Source organism: Drosophila virilis, chromosome X (genome assembly GCF_030788295.1).
Source record: "Drosophila virilis strain 15010-1051.87 chromosome X, Dvir_AGI_RSII-ME, whole genome shotgun sequence".
NCBI lineage: Eukaryota > Metazoa > Arthropoda > Insecta > Diptera > Drosophilidae > Drosophila > Drosophila virilis.
Window position 1 is genome coordinate 6,845,642 of NC_091543.1, and position 18,757 is coordinate 6,864,398.

At 45.8% G+C, this 18,757-nt stretch overlaps 3 protein-coding genes across 4 annotated transcripts; 2 read left to right on the forward strand and 1 right to left on the reverse strand.

Moving 5' to 3' along the window:
* Positions 1–246: 246 nt before the first annotated feature.
* Positions 247–14,302, forward strand: mip130 (Myb-interacting protein 130). The gene is made up of 2 exons (XM_002056874.4): positions 247–388; positions 10,587–14,302. Exon 2 carries the CDS (start codon positions 10,596–10,598, stop codon positions 13,671–13,673), a length of 3,078 nt encoding a protein of 1,025 aa, XP_002056910.1. The 5' UTR covers positions 247–388; positions 10,587–10,595; the 3' UTR covers positions 13,674–14,302.
* On the forward strand, positions 931–9,147 carry Rbcn-3B (WD repeat-containing protein Rbcn-3B). 2 transcript variants are annotated; one of them, XM_015170116.3, is made up of 2 exons: positions 931–1,610; positions 3,201–9,147. In XM_015170116.3, the coding sequence occupies exon 2, from the start codon at positions 3,359–3,361 to the stop codon at positions 7,952–7,954; it is 4,596 nt and encodes a 1,531-aa protein (XP_015025602.1). In that variant the 5' UTR covers positions 931–1,610; positions 3,201–3,358; the 3' UTR covers positions 7,955–9,147. The 2 variants fall into 2 exon arrangements, with proteins under 2 accessions (XP_015025602.1, XP_002056909.1); XM_002056873.4 differs by having other exon boundaries at positions 3,250–9,147.
* Positions 14,303–14,406: 104 nt separating the features above from the next.
* On the reverse strand, positions 14,407–18,704 carry eIF2Bepsilon (eukaryotic translation initiation factor 2B subunit epsilon). Its single transcript, XM_002056875.4, has 6 exons — positions 18,505–18,704; positions 18,299–18,423; positions 15,710–16,776; positions 15,409–15,642; positions 15,055–15,341; positions 14,407–14,716 (listed from the first exon to the last, which is right to left on the reverse strand). The coding sequence occupies exons 1-6, from the start codon at positions 18,595–18,597 to the stop codon at positions 14,498–14,500; spliced, it is 2,025 nt and encodes a 674-aa protein (XP_002056911.1). The 5' UTR covers positions 18,598–18,704; the 3' UTR covers positions 14,407–14,497.
* Between the last annotated feature and the right edge of the window lie 53 nt (positions 18,705–18,757).

The window sequence follows — 18,757 nt, forward strand, 5'->3', positions numbered from 1 at the left end:
TTGGAGACGAGGACAAACAGGAATGTTAGGTGTTGTTTACAGTAGCTTAATATACAATATTATTGACTGGCGTTTCTGGTTTAAAATTTTAATATTGTTACCGCCCGCTTTTTATATTAATTATTAATTAATGGATAAATATTTGGCCTACAATATCAATCTGTTGAAATTGATTGATATCTGATTGATTGAAATCTGAGCTATCAAAGATTTAAAATTTTCGATAAATCGATGTATATACGTTAAGCAACCCTACAGCATAACACTCATCGCTGGTTTTCTTTTCTAGCCGCCATTCAAAAGAGTGTGTGTCAAGAGCATTTTGTCATAAATTTAAAAGAACGTGCAGCAAAAGTTAAAAACAAACAAAACAAAACATTTTTAGACGGTAAGTACACAGTTCTGTTTATAGTTTACTATTCCATTGTGATTAAATCGTTAATAATACAAAAGAAAACAACAGCAACAGCTACCTTCATGTTGACAAGCGTGTGTTTGTTTATTTACATATGTGCTTTCATATTTCAAAATGTGTTTTAAGTAATATAGACTAGCAAGTTGCAGCAAACACTCATGCTATTCTTAATATATGATAAGTATGCTCAAAATGAATTAATTCTTGTTTGACAAGCGCATGTACATTGTTGACTGCGTTGTCCGTTGGACAATAGGTAACGACATTACGTTTTAAGCATGTGTAAAAAAGTCAGTAAAGGTCGCAAGAGTACGCAATATTTGCATTAAATGTATTTTAAGCATTTCATCCGTTCGAAATGTGCGTTGAAACAATAAAAAACGCTAAAAAACAATGACATTTAAGCAAAATATCAAAATTGTAGTGCAGAGTTGTCACCCAATCAAAAATTGCATGAATGTATCGTGTCGTTGGGCGTTGTGACAACTCTAGCAATTTATCGACAATTTTTAGCCCACGGTCGATATCTTCATTGCTTTTTCCTGTGCTCAGCAGATTTTCGTGTGCACCAAAATAAAAAAATAGAAAATAAATAAAAAAAAAATAGAAAAAAACATATAGAATATACAAAGTGAAAACCAAGTGATAGTTAAAGTGAACGTATATCTATGTATATGCCTTGAGTCAAAACAGTACAACCACAATTTGTACGAAAGTGTTATAATATAGCTGCGAAATCCCCCAATGGGCAAAATAGTATAAATACATATGAGAAAAATCGCTAATCGCGATAGCAATAACAAAAAGAGCAACAACAACAACAGTGTATATATGTGTGTGTGTTGTAATTGAACGGATAGCGACAGCCACACACGGGGCCCAGCAGTAAAAAAAAATATATATATAAAATATAACAATCGACGGAGTGTATTCAAATTAGAATCGTGAGTCGACGACGACGACGACGACGACATTCCATAACTGCGCTGCGTGGTAGCCAACACTTATTCACAACACCAAAAATGCAGCAGCAGTACTCGGATCAGGATCAATAGCAGGCCCTGCAAATACAAAAAACAAAAAAAAAAATAATAACAAAAAACAACAAAAACACCCAAGCGAAACGAGTGGAGTGGGAGAGGAGGCCATCACGCGCCAACCAATACGGAAACAGCAGCAACAACAACAGCAAAATGTTAGCTAAATGCTAAGTTATCTACAATTATTATTTATTGGCGGGTCTACACTTCTGTGTGTTTGTGTTTGTGTGTGTGTGTGTGCGTGTGTTTGCAACCCAATTGGGCAGCCCGTTTTAATCATTTTTCAAGCCCAAAATGCACAACGCACGCGTCGTCATCTCCAATTAATTTAGCATGTTATAGAATTTGATGAGCGCTCTGCTCCATCTGTGGTGTCCAGTTAGCATATGTAGTTGCCATATTGTCTCAGTTACTGCAGCTAATTGCCTGCGCGCGCGTCTGCTGCTGCCGCTGCTGCTGCTGCTGCTGCTGCTGGTGACGTACATGAGTATATATGTGACAGTCTGGCTAGGCTGTCCATCCATCCATTTGTTTGTCCGGCCACACTTGCCATTTACTTGCGCTACTCTGTTGTCTTGTGCACATACATATGTGTGTATATATTGTCTTTATTGTCGAGAAATTAACTCGAAACGCAGTTGTTTTTCTTACTTTTTTTTTTTTTTCTTCATCCTGGTCACATATTGTTTGCCCAGGGCGGGTGGCGTTGCGAGGGTGGACGTATTTTTTTTTATACCCGCAAGGTTGTCTCCAGCGCCTCAATTGTATAACACAATTTTGTTTGTTTGCGTGCATGTGTGTGTGCCTGTGTGTGCGTGCGTGTGTGTGTGTGTGTGTGTGTGTGTCGTGTTTATCTTTTGATATTCAATACGCTGACTTTGCAATCTCTCCTAAGTCTTTACAGTAATGTATCTTTATGGTGCACTCTCGCTTAAACTAAAACATATGTTGCTGCGACTACAGTTAAATTGTTTTAAATAAAACAAACGGCTTATTTTAAAAGCTTTTACATTTTTATAGTCACTTTGGCTGAAATGAGTGTGTGTAAAAAATGTGTTATTCCAATTCCAGCTTAAAGGGCAGCCACATGACTAACAACTTTCCATATGCCGTTTATTGTTCCGTCTCCTTTGTGCCGCATCCGTAAACATTACGCTGGCAACGCAGCTAATCAATATCTTCCTTTTTGTGTTGCATCCGTAAACATTTCGCTGCCAGCTTAGCTGGACCTGAAAATTGTTACGTAATCATCATGTATTTTTTATTTTTTTGGTCTATTTTCTCCTTGTGTCGCATCCGTAAAGATTCCACCTATCTACATTATTGTTATTTTTGGAGCAGCTCTCGAGATTAGCTTCAGTTAAAACAATTTAAATTGTTATCAGATATCGCATTATCAGTTAACATTCCACTTCGTAGGCGGTAGAGAAAATCGCACTCTCTTTGACTCAGAGAAATTGTAGTTTTCCAATTAAGAATCGCGGAAGAGTTTTAAGGAAGAATGCTTACTCTTTCCTCACATTGAATCCTTGTCAGAATTTCCTACAATTCCAAATATTAAAATCACTTTGAAGATGAGCTTAAACGACATACGGAGGGCATTTGAAAATCGATTTGGTGCACTATCAAAAATATTCACTGTATGTTTACACACGCACACACACACACACACACACACACAGACTCGAGTGTGTAGCCCCGCCAAGCAACGTTGTGGTCCAATGTTTACTAATAAATTCTTACAGAGAACAACAACAACAACAAGAATAAGGCGAAAACGTTATTTGCCCACAGATACACACGCACAGCATAGAGCGAACATCGTCAGCATAAGAGGAGGAGGAGTCGGACTTGGAGTCGGAGTTGGTGTCGTGGTTTGGTCTCGTGTTAGTACCATAAAACCATGGTGAGTACGAATCTGGTTGTGCCTGTGGTGCTGTGGGGTCCGACAGCGCCCACGCACTGCATATCGAGCGTCTTTCTGTCGGACGATCAATGCACACTGGTCACCGGCTGCTACGATGGACAGATTTGCCTGTGGCAAGTGGAGCCAGCCACATTGAAGATGTCACCACGCTGCCTGCTCGTTGGCCACTCGGCGCCAGTGCTGTGCCTGGTGCGCGCCTCGCTGCTGCCGGAGAATAATTTTCTAGTCAGTTCATCGGAGAACGGTGAGATGTGCACCTGGGATCTGATCGATGGCAAGTGCACCGAGGCTGTCAAGCTGCCCCAGGTGCATACACAAATCCAAAGCTATCATACCGCGAACAGCGAGGATGTGCGTCTCTTCTGCATTGGCTATTATGCCGAAATTATGGTCATGGATCCGTTTAGCCTGGAGGTGATCTATGTGCTCAGCTCCAAGGTGAAGCCCGATTGGATATCTGCCATACATGTGCTGCGTCCGATGCGTCGCAAAGATGATGTTGTGCTGGCCATCACGACCACCGGCACCGTCAAGGTCTGGACATTGACAGGCAACGAGAACAAGCACGCGGAGCCCATTTATGAGAATGAGTCGAAGGAGATCCGCTGCCTGAATGCCATCACCATGAACTGTTGCGCGCAGAATCAGCGCACTGTGCTCCTGGTTTGCACCAAATACTGGCAGATCTACGATGCCGGCGACTTCACCGTACTCTGCTCGGTTATAGCCCCGGCCCGGGAACGTTGGCAGGGCGGCGATTTTATCACCTCAGATCGTGTTATGCTCTGGACGGATGAGGGCAAGGGATATTTATATAAGTTACCCGCAAATTGTATACCCGATAACAAGGAGTTCCATTCCAAGAGCGTCGTACGCGATGCACCCTATTTGTACTATGTGCTGCAGCATGCCGGCGATAAGGTGCTCTCGTGCCCGCCGGCCATGAAGCTGTTGATGGGTCAGCAGACACATTTTTTGCTGCGCGGCGACTCCGAGGGCTATATATCGGTATGGAATGTGCCGGAGGTGCCATTGGATAACATTAGCATATTGCAAGCGAAGCAAATGCCGCCTCGCATACAGAAGCCGCATGTCTGCACCTCGCTGGTGGAGGCCTGGTCGATTATGGATCCACCGCCGGTGGGCATACTCGATCAGCTGTCGCGCATCACGGAGTCGCCGGTGAAGCTGACATCCAGCATTTATTTGCCACAACAGAGCCGTTTGGTCATTGGACGCGAGGATGGCAGCATTGTGATTGTGCCGGCAACACAGACGGTTATGATGCAGCTGCTCGTGGGGATTAAGCAGAACTTCAGTGATTGGCCCTCGCATCAGATACTGTATGGGCATCGCGGACGCGTCAATTGCTTGTTGTGCCCGTCCATGGTGCATCCGCGCTACGAGAAATCCCATCTGCTCTCCGGCGGCATTGATTTCGCCGTGTGCTTATGGGATTTGTACAGCGGCAGTCTGTTGCATCGGTTCTGTGTGCATGCCGGTGAGATAACACAGCTGCTCGTGCCGCCGGAGAGCTGTAGTCCGCGTATACTTAAATGCATTTGCTCGGTGGCCTCGGATCATTCGGTCACCCTGGTTAGTTTACAGGAGCGCAAATGCGTTACGCTAGCGAGTCGCCATCTGTTTCCGGTTGTGACCATCAAATGGCGTCCACTTGATGATTTTCTCATTGTTGGCTGCTCCGATGGCAGCGTCTATGTATGGCAAATGGAAACGGGTCACTTGGATCGTGTGCTCCATGGCATGCTTGCCGAGGAGGTGCTCTCTGCCTGCGATGAACAGGCTCTGGACGAGGGCGGCACCGGTGGCGGCAATTCGGGCAGCGGTGCTGCCAATTCGGCCAGTGAAATGGGCATGGCCAATCCGGCGGTGCATTTCTTTAGGGGACTCAAGTCGCGCAACATGAACGCCATACGGCATGCCACACAGCGCGGCATCCATCAGCTGCAACAGCTGCAGGGCCACAATCAGGGCAATATTGATTTATTGATGAAGCATCGCAGCAATCCGCTGGTCATACAGGGTTTGCGCACCAATCCCAAGGATGCCGAGAGTCACATACTCTTCTTCGATATCGAGGGCCTGATATTTGAGCTGCACAGCGAGGAATATGCACAGATGACGCCCGCCGCCTTGGAGGCGCTCGGTGTGCATCTGCAGCATCCCAAGGATGGCAAATCGATGCACATCGATGCGAGCAAAAAGATCGGTGACTTCTTCAGCAAGGTCAAGAACAAGGCTGTCGATGTGGAGAAGATACTCAAGGACAAGGACAAGCACGGACTGGTCCAGAAGTTCAAAGAGAAGACGGAAATTGTCGAAAAGAAGGTGCAGGCCAAGGTGGAGAGCCTGCAGAAGGCCGTCGAATCGCACGAGGAGCAGCCGCAAGATCTAAGGAGTAAGATTGCATCCAAAATGGAGGTGACGCATGTCATGGAAGTGGCACAGCTTTTGCTCTCGCTGCTGCACTCCTGGGGCCTCGATCCGCATCTGGATAAGGTGTGCGAATCCCAGCTGGGTCTGCTGCGTCCCATTGTGCCCATCTCGTACGGTGTGCTCTCCAAGGCGGGCTACATGTCCCTGCTGCTGCCCACCTGGCAGAATAACTATGCCATACCGCCGGGACTGCTCCAGCAACCCTCCAGCTCCAAGAAGCGTCCGCTGCCCGAGGAACTGCAGCGTCTGGAGCACTTGACGGCCATATTTACATCCCGTCTGCACTGGGAGCTGAGCACCACATTGACATCGAATCACATACTGGCACTAGTCGCCATGTCCAATACGCTGATGTCCATGAGCGCCGCCTCATTTCTGCCGGACAGCGAGAAGCACAAGAAGCTGCAGCGTCTGGCCCAGCGTGCCGATTCCACGCTGAACAGCGAGGAGGAGCGCGAGGAGCTGCTCGCCCATCACACCTCACAGATCAAGCAAGGCTGGAGCCTGCTGTCCACACACCATTGCTTCCTCTTGCCCGACAAAATCGAGGCTCTGGAGCCAAAGAAATTCAAGCGTCCGCAGGTCGAAATGATGGTCAAGCGCTGGCAGCATCATTGCATCGAGATACGCGAAGCAGCCCAACAGATATTGCTCGGCGAGCTCACCCGCATGGGCAAGAAGGGACGCAAACAGCTCGTCGAGAGCTGGGCACAGTATTTGCCGCTCTATACGCACACCGAGCCCATTGTCGGCGCACAGCAGATGGCGAATAGTCAGGCGGGCGGCGGCTCCGGCGGAGGTGGCGCCGGTGCTGGCGGCGGTGGTTCTGGTGGTGCTGGCGGTCCCAACTCTCTAGTGGGCAACGGCGGCAGCTCGTTGTCGGGCGGCCAGGTGATTGCCGGCGGCACAGGCGTTGGCATTGGCGGCTCCGGCGATCAACAGGATGAGGACTATGAGGAGGAGGAGGAGGAGATCATACGCAAGCCGTCCAGTCTGTCGGAGCTGAAGCGCAAACAGACCACCGCCGTCATACTGCTGGGCGTTATTGGCGCCGAATTCGGTCAGGATATATCGCAGGAGTCGCCGAATCATCGGGGCAGCATCAGTCTGGGGGGCCATGCCAACGAGCGTCGCAAATCCTCCGTGGTCGAGGGCTTCGGCATTGCCAACAATCTGGCCCGGCTCACCTCCATGGCGCTGGCCCATCTACTGTACGCGCCGCCATCGCCCAAGCTGCCGCAATATACGCCGCTGCGTCGTGCGGCCATCGATCTGTTGGGCCGCGGCTTCACCGTTTGGGAGCCCTATCTGGACGTGTCCAAGGTGCTGCTTGGCCTGCTGGAGATCTCGTGCGAGGGCAAGGAGGTGCCCAATTTAAATTACAAATTGCCGTTGACACCGCAAGCGGATGCTTGTCGCACAGCGCGTCATGCGCTCCGGCTGATCGCCACGGCCCGGCCGGCGGCCTTCATCACAACCATGGCCCGGGAGGTGGCTCGCTACAATACGATGCAACAGAATGCCCAATCAATCAATACACCGTTGACCCAGTCTGTGTTGTACAAGGCCAAGAGCGAGATATTGCAATGTGTGGAGATGCTAATTGATAAAATGCAATCGGAGATTGCCGGACTGCTGGTCGAGGTCATGGACATTGCGCTGCACTGCGTCGACAGCAATGAGCTGAAGAGTCGCGGCCTGGCCGAGCTGTGCCCGGCCATCTGCAAATTCAACCAAATCTCGCATTGCGGCCAAACACGACGCATTGCCGTCGGCGCCAATAGCGGCAATTTGGCCATCTATGAGCTGAGGCAGAACAAGTGCCAAATGATACCCGCCCATACGCATCCGATCACCTCGTTGGCCTTCTCGCCCGATGGCAAATATCTGGTATCCTATTCGTGTGCCGAGAATCGTTTGTCCTTCTGGCAGACGAGCACCGGCATGTTTGGTCTCGGCCAGTCGCAGACGCGCTGCACCAAGGGCTACTCGACGGCGCCCATACCGGATGTGTCGCGGCTGAATCCGATGCGACTGGCCAAGCTGGTCTGGATTAATAATCGTACCGTGACGCTTATGCTGGCGGATGGCTCTGAGACGCGATTCAATGTTTAAAATTTCGAGCGAGCGATTAACAACGAGTTTCATTTCAACGACTATCGATCGCGATTTATCGATAATATTCACTTGCATACACCTATCGTTATCGATTTATCGATCAACATATTAAGTATTATCGATTTATCGAACAACATTAGGTATTATCGATTAACGTTTATTGTTATCAATTCATCGATCAACATGTATCGTTATGGATCTATCGATCAACTTTTATCGTTATTGATTTATCGATCAACATTCATCGTTATCGACCTATCGATCAACATTTATTGCTATCAATTCGTCGATCAACATTCATCGTTATTGATTTATCGATAAACACCCATCGATAGTCCCAAGAATAGAGCGGAGTCAACGTCGTTAGGCCACATACTGAGCAGCCGAGCTGCATACTATTTAGGCAATCAACAACGCGGGCTTCAAAAGCGAGCGACACGATCATCAACTAAAACAATAAATAGACAACAAATAAATAGTAAACAATAAAAAGTCTACAAAAAAAAAAAAAAGCAGTCAAACCCAATAAATATGAGAAAATAAAACCAACTGTTATTTATTATGTATAATATATATAAATATTTGTATTTGTATACATATGTATTTTAATTGTATTTTGTGCGATTTTAAAACGTTTTTTCCTGGCATTGTTTAAGAAACCAAAAAAAAAAAAAAAAAAAAAAACAAAAAACAAAATAGAAGAAAAACTAATTCAAACAGCGCCCGAAAACAGACTTTCGATAACCAAAACGATTTGCCCAAAGCATATTATAGAGGGTATTCCCTTCGACATTTTTTTTTTTTTTTTGTTTTAGTAAATTTTCTTTTATCATTAACCATACTTTTTTTTTAATATTATTTGATATGCGGAAATTGTTTTGGTTTTCGGCAGTTGAGAACTTCGCTGTAAAATATTTATGTAATGCGTGTATTCTGTAGATCTAAGAGAAGCTAAATGCTATTTGTTTTGTTAAAGAAAAATATATACATATAAAAAAAAAAAAAACTATAAATTATTAAAAGAGGAAAGCAAAAAAAAACTAAAAAATGCGACCGAAAACAACTTAACAAAAACACAACTACATTTGTTTAAACAAAATGGAATTGAAAACTAAAGCAAAAAGAAAAAAAAAGAAAAGAAACTACAACCAATACAAACAAAGAATGAATGCTGTTATTACTACTTATGCTATTGTAATTATTACTATTCTTATTATTATTATTATTATAATTAATATTATTATTGATATTGATATTTGTTAAACCTAATGTATTGTTATTATCTATCTACAACTATTCAAAAACAACAACAAAATACATGTATTGCGCAAAGTTGCTACTTTATAAAGAAAGAAAAAAACAAAAAACATAAAAATAGTTAAGAAAAATTAAAAGAAAAAACACTTATTTTTTGTTTTTATATAAATTAAGTTAAAAAAAAAAAAGTTACTACTTTTTCGCCCTAATATATATCTATTTGTTTGTTATTAATTTTGCAATTAGCAAACTTTAAAGTTTAACTTGAATTCAATTTAAGAGAAAAATTAAATGCAAAAAAAAAATGCTTAGCAATATTACACACACACGCAATTGTGTTTGTCCCTTACCTGTATTTATATCTGTATGTTTTGAATAGGCTAAACACACACACACACACACTACTACACAAATATATATATATATATATATATATATATATATATATATATATATATATATATATATATATATATATATATATATATATATATATATATATATATTATGACATAAAAGATAAATAAATTGTATTTGTGCTTAATTTGAATTACGAATATGTGTATGTATGTGTATATTCGAGGTCCTTCAATCAAAGTATTACGCAAAATGAAATAGTGAACGAAAAAATAAATATAAAAAATTAAATATAAAATATATATATATATATACATGCAAGAAATAAAGTCAACCAAAACATAAGTTAATTGAGTTGTGTTTGTTATTAAATTCCAATTAGTTCTTATAAGGGAATATCCCAAATGTTTGTATGTAGAATTGTAACAATTTGTGAATTTAAGCTTTTTGCTTAAGGAAAGTTCAAGGTATTTGTCGTATACTTATATTTAAACAAAGATATTAATTATTTAGCTGGTATTCCATCAACGATTGTCTCTTTCTACATTTATTTCTTGTTCTTAAAACTTAGCTTAGCTGACTTTTAAATTAAATTAAACGAGACTTACGTATTTCTAAGTTTATTCCCTCTACTCTGCCCTTCTTTCTCTCTCAATTTCTCTCTCTCTCAGTTTTATCGTGGCTCATTCCATATAGAAGAAGCACATAAAGAGGCAGAGTTGTGAGCAAACTTTTGTAAATCACAGTTTAAGTCCGAAAATTTCATAATGATCGGACAACAAGCTCCGAAGCTAAACCAGAATGCGTTTTCCTTGACGGTTTGCCAAGGGCAGAGGAATCACAGTTGAGCTTGTATGTGTGTGTGTGTGTATTTGTATGTGTGTGTATCTTCAAGGAGGTAGCTGTATTTAGAAGGACTGCAGGTTATGTCCTGGTCCTGCATCTGTTCGATTAGTTTTTGAATAGGTTTCAATTATAAAGAATGGCTAATCAAGTGCTTTTTAAATTTTTACAGCTGGCGAAAATGCCCGAAACGGAGACCAGAAGCACCGGCCAACGGGGTAGGCCCCGTAAGGCAGCCGCCGCGTTGCGCAAGATCGCGCGCGTCTCCAACGACGAGGATGAGGTGATGGAAGCGGGCAACAGCAAGGCGCAGCCGTTAAACCAAAGCAAAGCCGTCAAAACGAGCGAAACTGAGCAAAAGCACGAACACCACGGACTAGACGAGGAGATCGAAGAGGAGGATGCCGATACCGTTGACCATGATCTGGACACTGAGGATGTGGATGACGCCGAGGAGGATGATGAGGATGAGGAGGAGGAGCCAGAGCCGGAACCGGAGCCGGACAGCAATGAGGCAAGCGATCCCGATGAGCAAGTGGAGCCGCCTGCCTTCAGCCTGGCCACGCTCGGACTGCAGCGCGTGGGCAGCGCTCCGCCACCAAAACCGAAGACCCAAAAAGCGCCCATATTAACGCTAAACGCACGCGGCATGCCCGCCCGCATACGCAGGCCCAATCCGCTCTTCTATGACGAGAACATCATCAATGATGATAAGCCGCTGCGCGTGAGTCTCGCCCCCAAAAAGGGTTCGGCGCGCGGCTCCGGCGACAGTCCCAGCAAGCTGCTGACCACGCCCTCCAAGGTGCTTAAGAAACGCAAGGGTGTCGTCTCACGCTATATGCGCTCCAATGATAGCAACAATGGCGCCTCCACATCCAACTCAGCTGGAGATCCAGCCACCGCGGACACGCCCACATCCGCGGGCAAGCATAAGAAGACGCCGGCCAAGCTGCCAGGGACACCAACATCCGCCAGCAAGGCACAACAGCAGCAGCATTCACAGCAGCAGCATCCGCAGCTGGCGGGTCATCTGCGACCTGGTCGTGGCGCCACGAGTGGAACGAAGGGCGCCGCAGCTGCTGCGGCTGCTGCCGCTGCCGAGGAAGCCATACGCAAAGCGGAGGCCCAGGCACTGGCCAACAAGCGTTTGGGCCAATCGATTGGGTTGCGCCTGCGCAATCTGCTCAAGCTGCCCAAGGCGCACAAATGGGCCATTGCCGAATGGTTCTACTCGTACATCGACAAGCCGCTCTTCGATTGCAAATACGATTTCATTAATCATGTCAATGAGCTGGCGCCGCGTCTCGGTACACGGAAATTGAATCGCCACGAATGGGTTAACATCAGGCGACGCATGGGTCGACCGCGACGCTGTTCGGCCGCCTTCTTTCACGAGGAGCGGCGCGAGCTGGAGCGAAAGCGCCAGCTAATGCGCACGCTGCAGTGCCGCAAGCCCGGCGAGCTCAAGGACACGCTGCTGCTGGCGGATATGCCCGAAAAGATACCGATGCCGCTGCCATTGGGCACCAAGGTGACGGCACGTTTGCGTGCGCCGCAGGACGGCATCTTTGCGGGCACAGTGGCCGCGTATGATTCACTCAATGCCATGTATCGTGTCACGTTCGAGCGACCCGGCCTGGGCACACAGTCGATACCGGACTATGAGATTGTGTCCGAGAACTTTCACGAGATGCTGCCGCTGCACAGCTTCACCAAAGACTTTCGGCCCAACTTGATGAGCATCTATCAGACCAACAACATGGGCTACACCACCAATTTGGGCTTCACCACAAACCTGGCGAGCAGCTTTCAGGGCAAACGTCATCCACTTGTCGCCGCCGGCAGCAACCAGAACAGCAACAATCCGGCGACGACAACACCGCAAAAGCATCTGGCCAATAACAATGCAGCGGCACGGAATGCGCTGAGCATGAAATTGAACAAGAGTGATCCGCTGCTGGGACAGGATGCCATCGGTGAGAGTCCGATGAGAATGCAACTGGTGCGACACCATGGTTATCCAATGAAGCTGCTCGAGCATTTGGTCTTGCTGCAGAACTATATTGCGCTAAAGGAGGAAAAGATTCAGCGGCTAAGCAAAATGAACGACACCGCCGAGCTGGCCATGGGGGAGCTGATGGGCCAGGAGGAGGTCGCCGACCATAGTCGCCGTCAATTTCGCGACGATTTCCAGCGTCGCTATGCCTCCAACATTATATTTATCGAACGGCTCAATGGCGATCTCATGTACGAGCTGACCAAGGTGCAGGAGCTGTCCAGCAGCCTCACCCGCAATCCCAATGTCCAGGCCATGATATCTCCGACGCTGTTGCGCGAGGAATGCCGCGCCAAGGCCAGCCAAACCGTCGACGAGATGAACAAGGGCGTCGTTAAAAGTGAACGGATGGTCACGCTGCTCAAGAATTTGACCACGCTGTTGATTGTTACCCAGAATCTGGATAGCGATTGGGAGGCGAGCGAGGTGAACAAGGTGCTCGAGGGCTGCATCGAGGAGGTGCGCAGCAATCTTGTGTCCAGCGCCAACAGTGAGGTGTTCCAGAAGAGCGTACAGCTGCGGCTCGAGTATATTGCTCTTGACATTAATCGGAACATTGAGGAGCGCAGCTTCAGCCAGGCATCCGTCGCTAAATCACCAAAGTCAGCCAAATCCGAAGCGGGCAAAGCGAGCAGCACAAAACGTACACCATCAGCTACTGTGTCGGCGGTGGACAAGGATAGGCAAGACCAGAGCTTGGATGAAGCGAAAGAGAAACGGGAGAAATCCAAGCAATTGGTTGAGTCCGATGTGGAGCCCATGGATGTGGACAGTGAACAAGAAGATGAGACCAAGGCCGACGAGGAGAAAAAACACAATGACGATGAAGATGATGCAGATGCCGATCCAGATGCCGATGCGGACGCCGATGCTGATGCAGATGCAGATGCAGATAGAGATGCGGATGCTGATGCGGATGGAGATGCCGATGCCGATGCGGATGGAGATGCAGATGTAGATGCAGATGCCGATGACTCGGATGCGGTGGATAAGGCAGAGAAAACAGCAGCAGCTGAGGTGGATGCCACAAATGCCGATGATTGTGCCGAGGATACGCAAATAACCATCGAGTCCATGAAGGAGTCGGAAGATGAGAGTCAATCGCATGACGAAAAGGATGAAGATAAGACAGAAGGCGCTGTCATTAAGGTACTGGCTGCTGGCGAAGAGTCTGACTCGCAAGAGTTTCAATATGAAAAGTAACGAGCAGCGAGCAGCGAGTAGCGAGTAGCAAATACCGAGTAAAGTTGCTAGTAACGAGCAAAAAGTAGCGAATATCGAGTAACGAGCAAGGGGTTCAGGAGCTAGAACGGATAAAGTTGCTAGTAAAGAGCAGCGAGTAGCGTGTAAAGTTGCTAACAACGAGCAACGAGTAAAGAGTAGCGAGCAAAGAGCCGCGAGTAACGAGACCTAGTAATATGCACTTGAGTTAAGCCTTAGATACTTACAATTCATAACAGCCCCCCTCCCACCCCAGCAAGTGAAGCTTATGTTATGCAGCGTCATATATTTTATATAGATATAACGTTGTTTTTTTTTTTTTTATTATTAATATTAATCCATTTTTCTATTTCGATTGCTAATATACAAATTGTATATCGATTTAGGGCAGTTCGGTCAATTGTAAGCGGTTATTGATAGAACGCCCCTTTGTTATATATACATTGTATATATATATATATATATCTATATTAATATATATGTATATACACATATATTTCAATTGTAAATCAAAATTTATATATTATTGGATAGCATCCACATAAATTTGTCTGTTAACAATTGAAATATGTTTAAATTGCAAACAATTCTTTCGACTTAAATCGGGCCTTTTTTTTTTACAAAAAAAAAAAAAATAAATAAATAAAATTGTGTTTTATGTAGTTCACACAACATTTCTACTACAATTTAAATCCAAAATTCTTGAGTGTGTCGCAATAAAAATGTTGTAACAAATAAACACAAATAGTTTTTAAATAGTTTATTTCATTGTATGTAAAGGAACACACACTGTTGTGTCAGCTGGCCTATTCATCATCATCATCTCCGTCATCGTCATCTTCGCTGGATTGGTTCAGCCAGTCGACGAGCTTGGCAAGACTTTGACGCAGCGTTGCGTGCTCCTGAACATCCAGTTGGCTGTACCACTTGTGTATGGCATCCTCGGAGACGAAGTCTTTGTCGTACAGGTAATGCACTACCTGAGAGATTTTCTCACGCACCAGCTCGTTCTCTTCGCAAATGTCCTGCCGGAAAGAAACAAAAGTTGAATTCGTTTTAAATGCAGCAAATGGAAATGCAACAGCAGTATATGGTACAAAATAAAAGGGATCGCTAATGAGGATATGCCTCAGTTGGACCGTTTGTCGAGTTAAGCTCCTTTGGACCAAATAGAAATGGAACAGGAGTAAATATCCCCATTAAACAAATGGAAATGGAGCACCGAAACCCCAGTTGGGAACAAGTGGATATGAAACCACAGGCAATGTAACATATCTGACAAATTGATAAGCTGTTGGTTGACACAGAAATGAAACTGGACTGAATCTGTCCTGACGAACCCAACCCAAGCCACGTTTAATACCTCCAAAGCCTTTAGGCAATCCAGCATGGCATCCTCGCTCTTAATATAGTTGGAGACAACAGGTCCCAGTTGCTTAAAGGCGGCATTGATGGCAGCCAACACATTATTGTTAGGCGGCTCGATAATGGACTCCATGCCGAAAACAGCTTTGACGACATTAAAATTGACCTCCTTGAGTGACATGTTGTACGCATAGCGCGACGAATTGATCTCGAGTATGAGAAAATCTGGATTCGATTTTTCCCGAAAGCCGCGTGACAACGAATCGATGACCTCCGATAGAAAGACTGCAATGGCAACAAGCAGTTAATAAAATAATATACATTTTTGGGTTTACTTCAAATCGATGCGTACTGTTGGTGTCGTCGGGCAGCGGTGTGGCGGCACGGGATTCATCCTCGTCCTCATCTTCGCTGGAGGAGCTGCAGTCACTGTCCACGTTCGCCAGCTGCTGCAGCTCACACATTTTGGGTATGCAGAGTGTCGTTGTTTGTGGCAGCAAAGTGTCTTCCGCATCGGAATCATCGGGATCGCCGGTTGTCAAATCGTTGACAATATAAGCAGACGGTCCAATGGCCTCCAGTTCAACTGCATAATTGGATTCGGAATTAGTTGAGAGCTGAGTGAAAGAGTGTCAAGCGCTTGTTTTGCCTACCCTGCTCCTGCTCTTCGGTGCGCTGTGTGCTGGGCGAACTGGTGACCAGCGTATTGGCCAGCTTTGTGTTGGCAGGCAGCACACACTTGGCGCCCAGCACGCAGCCGGCGCTAATGTTGCAATTCTCGTGGACAACCGAAGTGGAGCCAATGACACAGTGCCGCAGCTGGCAATTGTCGTGTATAATCACATTGGCCATAAGGAATACATTGTTCAGCTGGCAATTCTTGCCGATGCGACAATTGGCGCCAATTACGCTGCAGCTGATGGTGGTGCCGACATCCACATGGCTGCCCGCCTGTATGACAACATTCTCCTGCAGCGCCACCTTGGATACGTTTGCCTCGTGACTCTTGTAGATGTTATCCTTGTAGAAGACATACTGCTGCTGCAGATTATAGACACCCATGTCGGGCACCAGCGGATGAGCCCAGCGGCTTATAATATCCCGGCTGACCAGCTGATAGGATAACCAATTGTTAACCTTGTGCGCGTACTGTGCCGGCGGCAGCAGCGTCACATAGATGCGGCTGTCCAGCAGCTCCTCGTTGATGAGCAGGCCGCGCACAAAATCATCGCGCGTCTGAAAGTCAAAATTATCGCTAAACAGCGACAGCATCGAGGGCGAACCAATTGCTATCTGCGGATCGAGCAGATTGTGATGCAGCGTAACGCACGAATTACTAAGGAACACATCGAGCGGTATATGGTAGCGCGACTCCTTGTGATTGGCGCGCAGTCGCTGGTGATAGACCAGCCGTGTATTCTGCTTGTCCACGGCAATCAGCAGCTCGTTGCCGGTGCGCTCGGCGCCGCTGGCGCACTCCTTAAATACGAGCGTTGCGGCCGTGCCCTTATCAAACTTGGCCGTGCGCTTGTGCTGCTCCAGCACGGGCCGCAGATCCGCATTGGTCACTGTGTCCGCGCCCAGCAGTATGAAATTGCCGCGTATCAGCGCCTTGGCATCCAGATCGCGCATCGCATCGCCAAAGCAGCGGCAGCCCTCGCCGCCAATCACATGGACGGTCATCTTGAAAGACCAGGAGGCATATGCGGCTATGCCACGTCTGTGAATGAAAGCAAGCGGTGCATAATTATTAAAAACCAGAAACCAGGGGCAGGGGGGAGTGGGGTGTCAAACAATGGCAGGACAAGAGACAGGACCTGCTGCGTAGTCTAGACTCTAGACTGGCTGGCAAGCTAATAAACTCTCCCATTCCCGACAGCAGCTTAAGCGGCATTAATGACGCGTTGGCGTCCAAATGATTTATTAACAGCCAGAGCAGCTCCCGTTGATGAAGCTGTCGTGGGTTCTGTCTTCTCGAATCCCATTAAGAGAGGCGGAGATCATGGCGATATGTCGTTTTAAGAGCGGCGCAGATATGTCGTATACATACCTCCGCGCGGAGCTCGTCTTAGGCGGAGATATGCCGTTTCAAAACGCCGCTCCTCCGCACGGAGGTATGTCGTTTCAAAACGTATCAAAATATATCTCCGCCGCTCTTAAAACGACATATCGCCATGATCTCCGCCTGATACACACATATGCAAACGTGTGTAAGTGTGCGTGTGTACTTTTTGCGAAAACTTGTGCTTCCAGGCGCGATACCCTTACCAATAATGTTTAAGTAAGAAACAAAATTCGCAAGTCGATGCTGCAAATCCTTTTACATTACATATCTCCATGATCTTCGGGATTCCAGAAGATATGTCGTTTCAAAACGACATATCTCCATGATCTCCGGGATTCAAGAAGATATGTCGTTTCAGGACGACATATCTCCATGATCTCCGGGATTCAAGAAGATATGTCGTTTCAGGACGACATATCTCCATGATCTCCGGGATTCAAGAAGAAACATTAAGGCGTTTTGTTCACACACGGCGGAGATATGTCGCTTCAAAAACGACATATCTCCATGATCTCCGGGATTCAAGAAGATATGTCGCTTCAAAACGACATATCTCCATGATCTCAGGGATTCAAGAAGATATGTCGTTTCAGGACGACATATCTCCATGATCTCCGGGATTCAAGAAGATATGTCGTTTCAGAACGACATATCTCCATGATCTCCGGGCAGCTATCCTAGCTAGCTCTATGGTAAGCCAAGAAACCTATTATTTTCTCTCTCTCTCTCTGCTCATATTAATTTTCCTTCATTTCTTATAATATAAATTAGAAATTTATCCTTAAAAATAATAGTAAAAAAATGTAATTAAAAAAATCTAAGAAACGTAAAATTGCCGAATTTGAACTGGCGACCTTATGTATGCTACTTCGACGCAGTTTAATGGCGTCACTTATTGCCTTGTTAATATTTTCCGGCAAACTTAGAGCATAGTTTTCCCAATCGGAGGTCGAATTTTGTAAAACCTAAACTAAACTAAAAACTCTGGCAAATAAATGCATTTAGCTAAGTAATCTTATGCCAGACAAAGTATATAGTTAAACCATTTAGAACTCTATGTAGTGGCATTAGAACCAGCAACTGGTCATAAACAAATGGACACAACTGTGCGCTGCAAGTTGAGCAGCGAAACGGGAATACCCTAAATGCAGTTAAACATAAATCAATTCGTACTCACTTGATGTGGTCGCGTATATCCTGCAGATATAGGCTAGCATAGACGAATACCTCCTCGACGCCGCTGCGATTTAGCGCAATTAAAGCATAATCCAGCATGCTAACATTCACCAGCGGCAGCAGGGCCTGCATATAAATAAATTAAATGTATTTAAGCAACGTGCGTGGCGAAGCCAACAAGAAATCGTTATATGCATATGTACGCACCGTGGAGCCTTCGTCGGATAGCGGTTTAAAGTTCCACACATTGTTGTCGGCTATGAGAACCGCCTGGACGATTTCCTTTTGAAATTGTGACATATTTGTTTTTCGTAAATTAGCCGCAAAACAAATTGCGTGCGCAAGTAACGAAATTAAAGCTAGAGCTGCTGCTGCTGCTGCTGCTGTTACTGTTTCTGTTGCTGTTAACAGAGCACTGTCAGCTGACAGTGTTGGTTAACAAGTGCATTTGATTGCGTTG

Bases quoted from the DNA above. Each gene is read 5' to 3' on its own strand.
- Rbcn-3B (XM_015170116.3), top strand. From the start codon at position 3,359: ATGGTGAGTACGAATCTGGTTGTGCCTGTGGTGCTGTGGGGTCCGACA.
- mip130 (XM_002056874.4), top strand. From the start codon at position 10,596: ATGCCCGAAACGGAGACCAGAAGCACCGGCCAACGGGGTAGGCCCCGT.
- eIF2Bepsilon (XM_002056875.4), bottom strand. From the start codon at position 18,597: ATGTCACAATTTCAAAAGGAAATCGTCCAGGCGGTTCTCATAGCCGAC. The intron at 18,424-18,504 runs GTGCGTACATAT...ATTTATATGCAG, and splicing joins TATCCGACGAAGGCTCCACG to GCCCTGCTGCCGCTGGTGAA. The intron at 15,342-15,408 runs GTACGCATCGAT...TTGCCATTGCAG, and splicing joins GCTGCCCGACGACACCAACA to TCTTTCTATCGGAGGTCATC.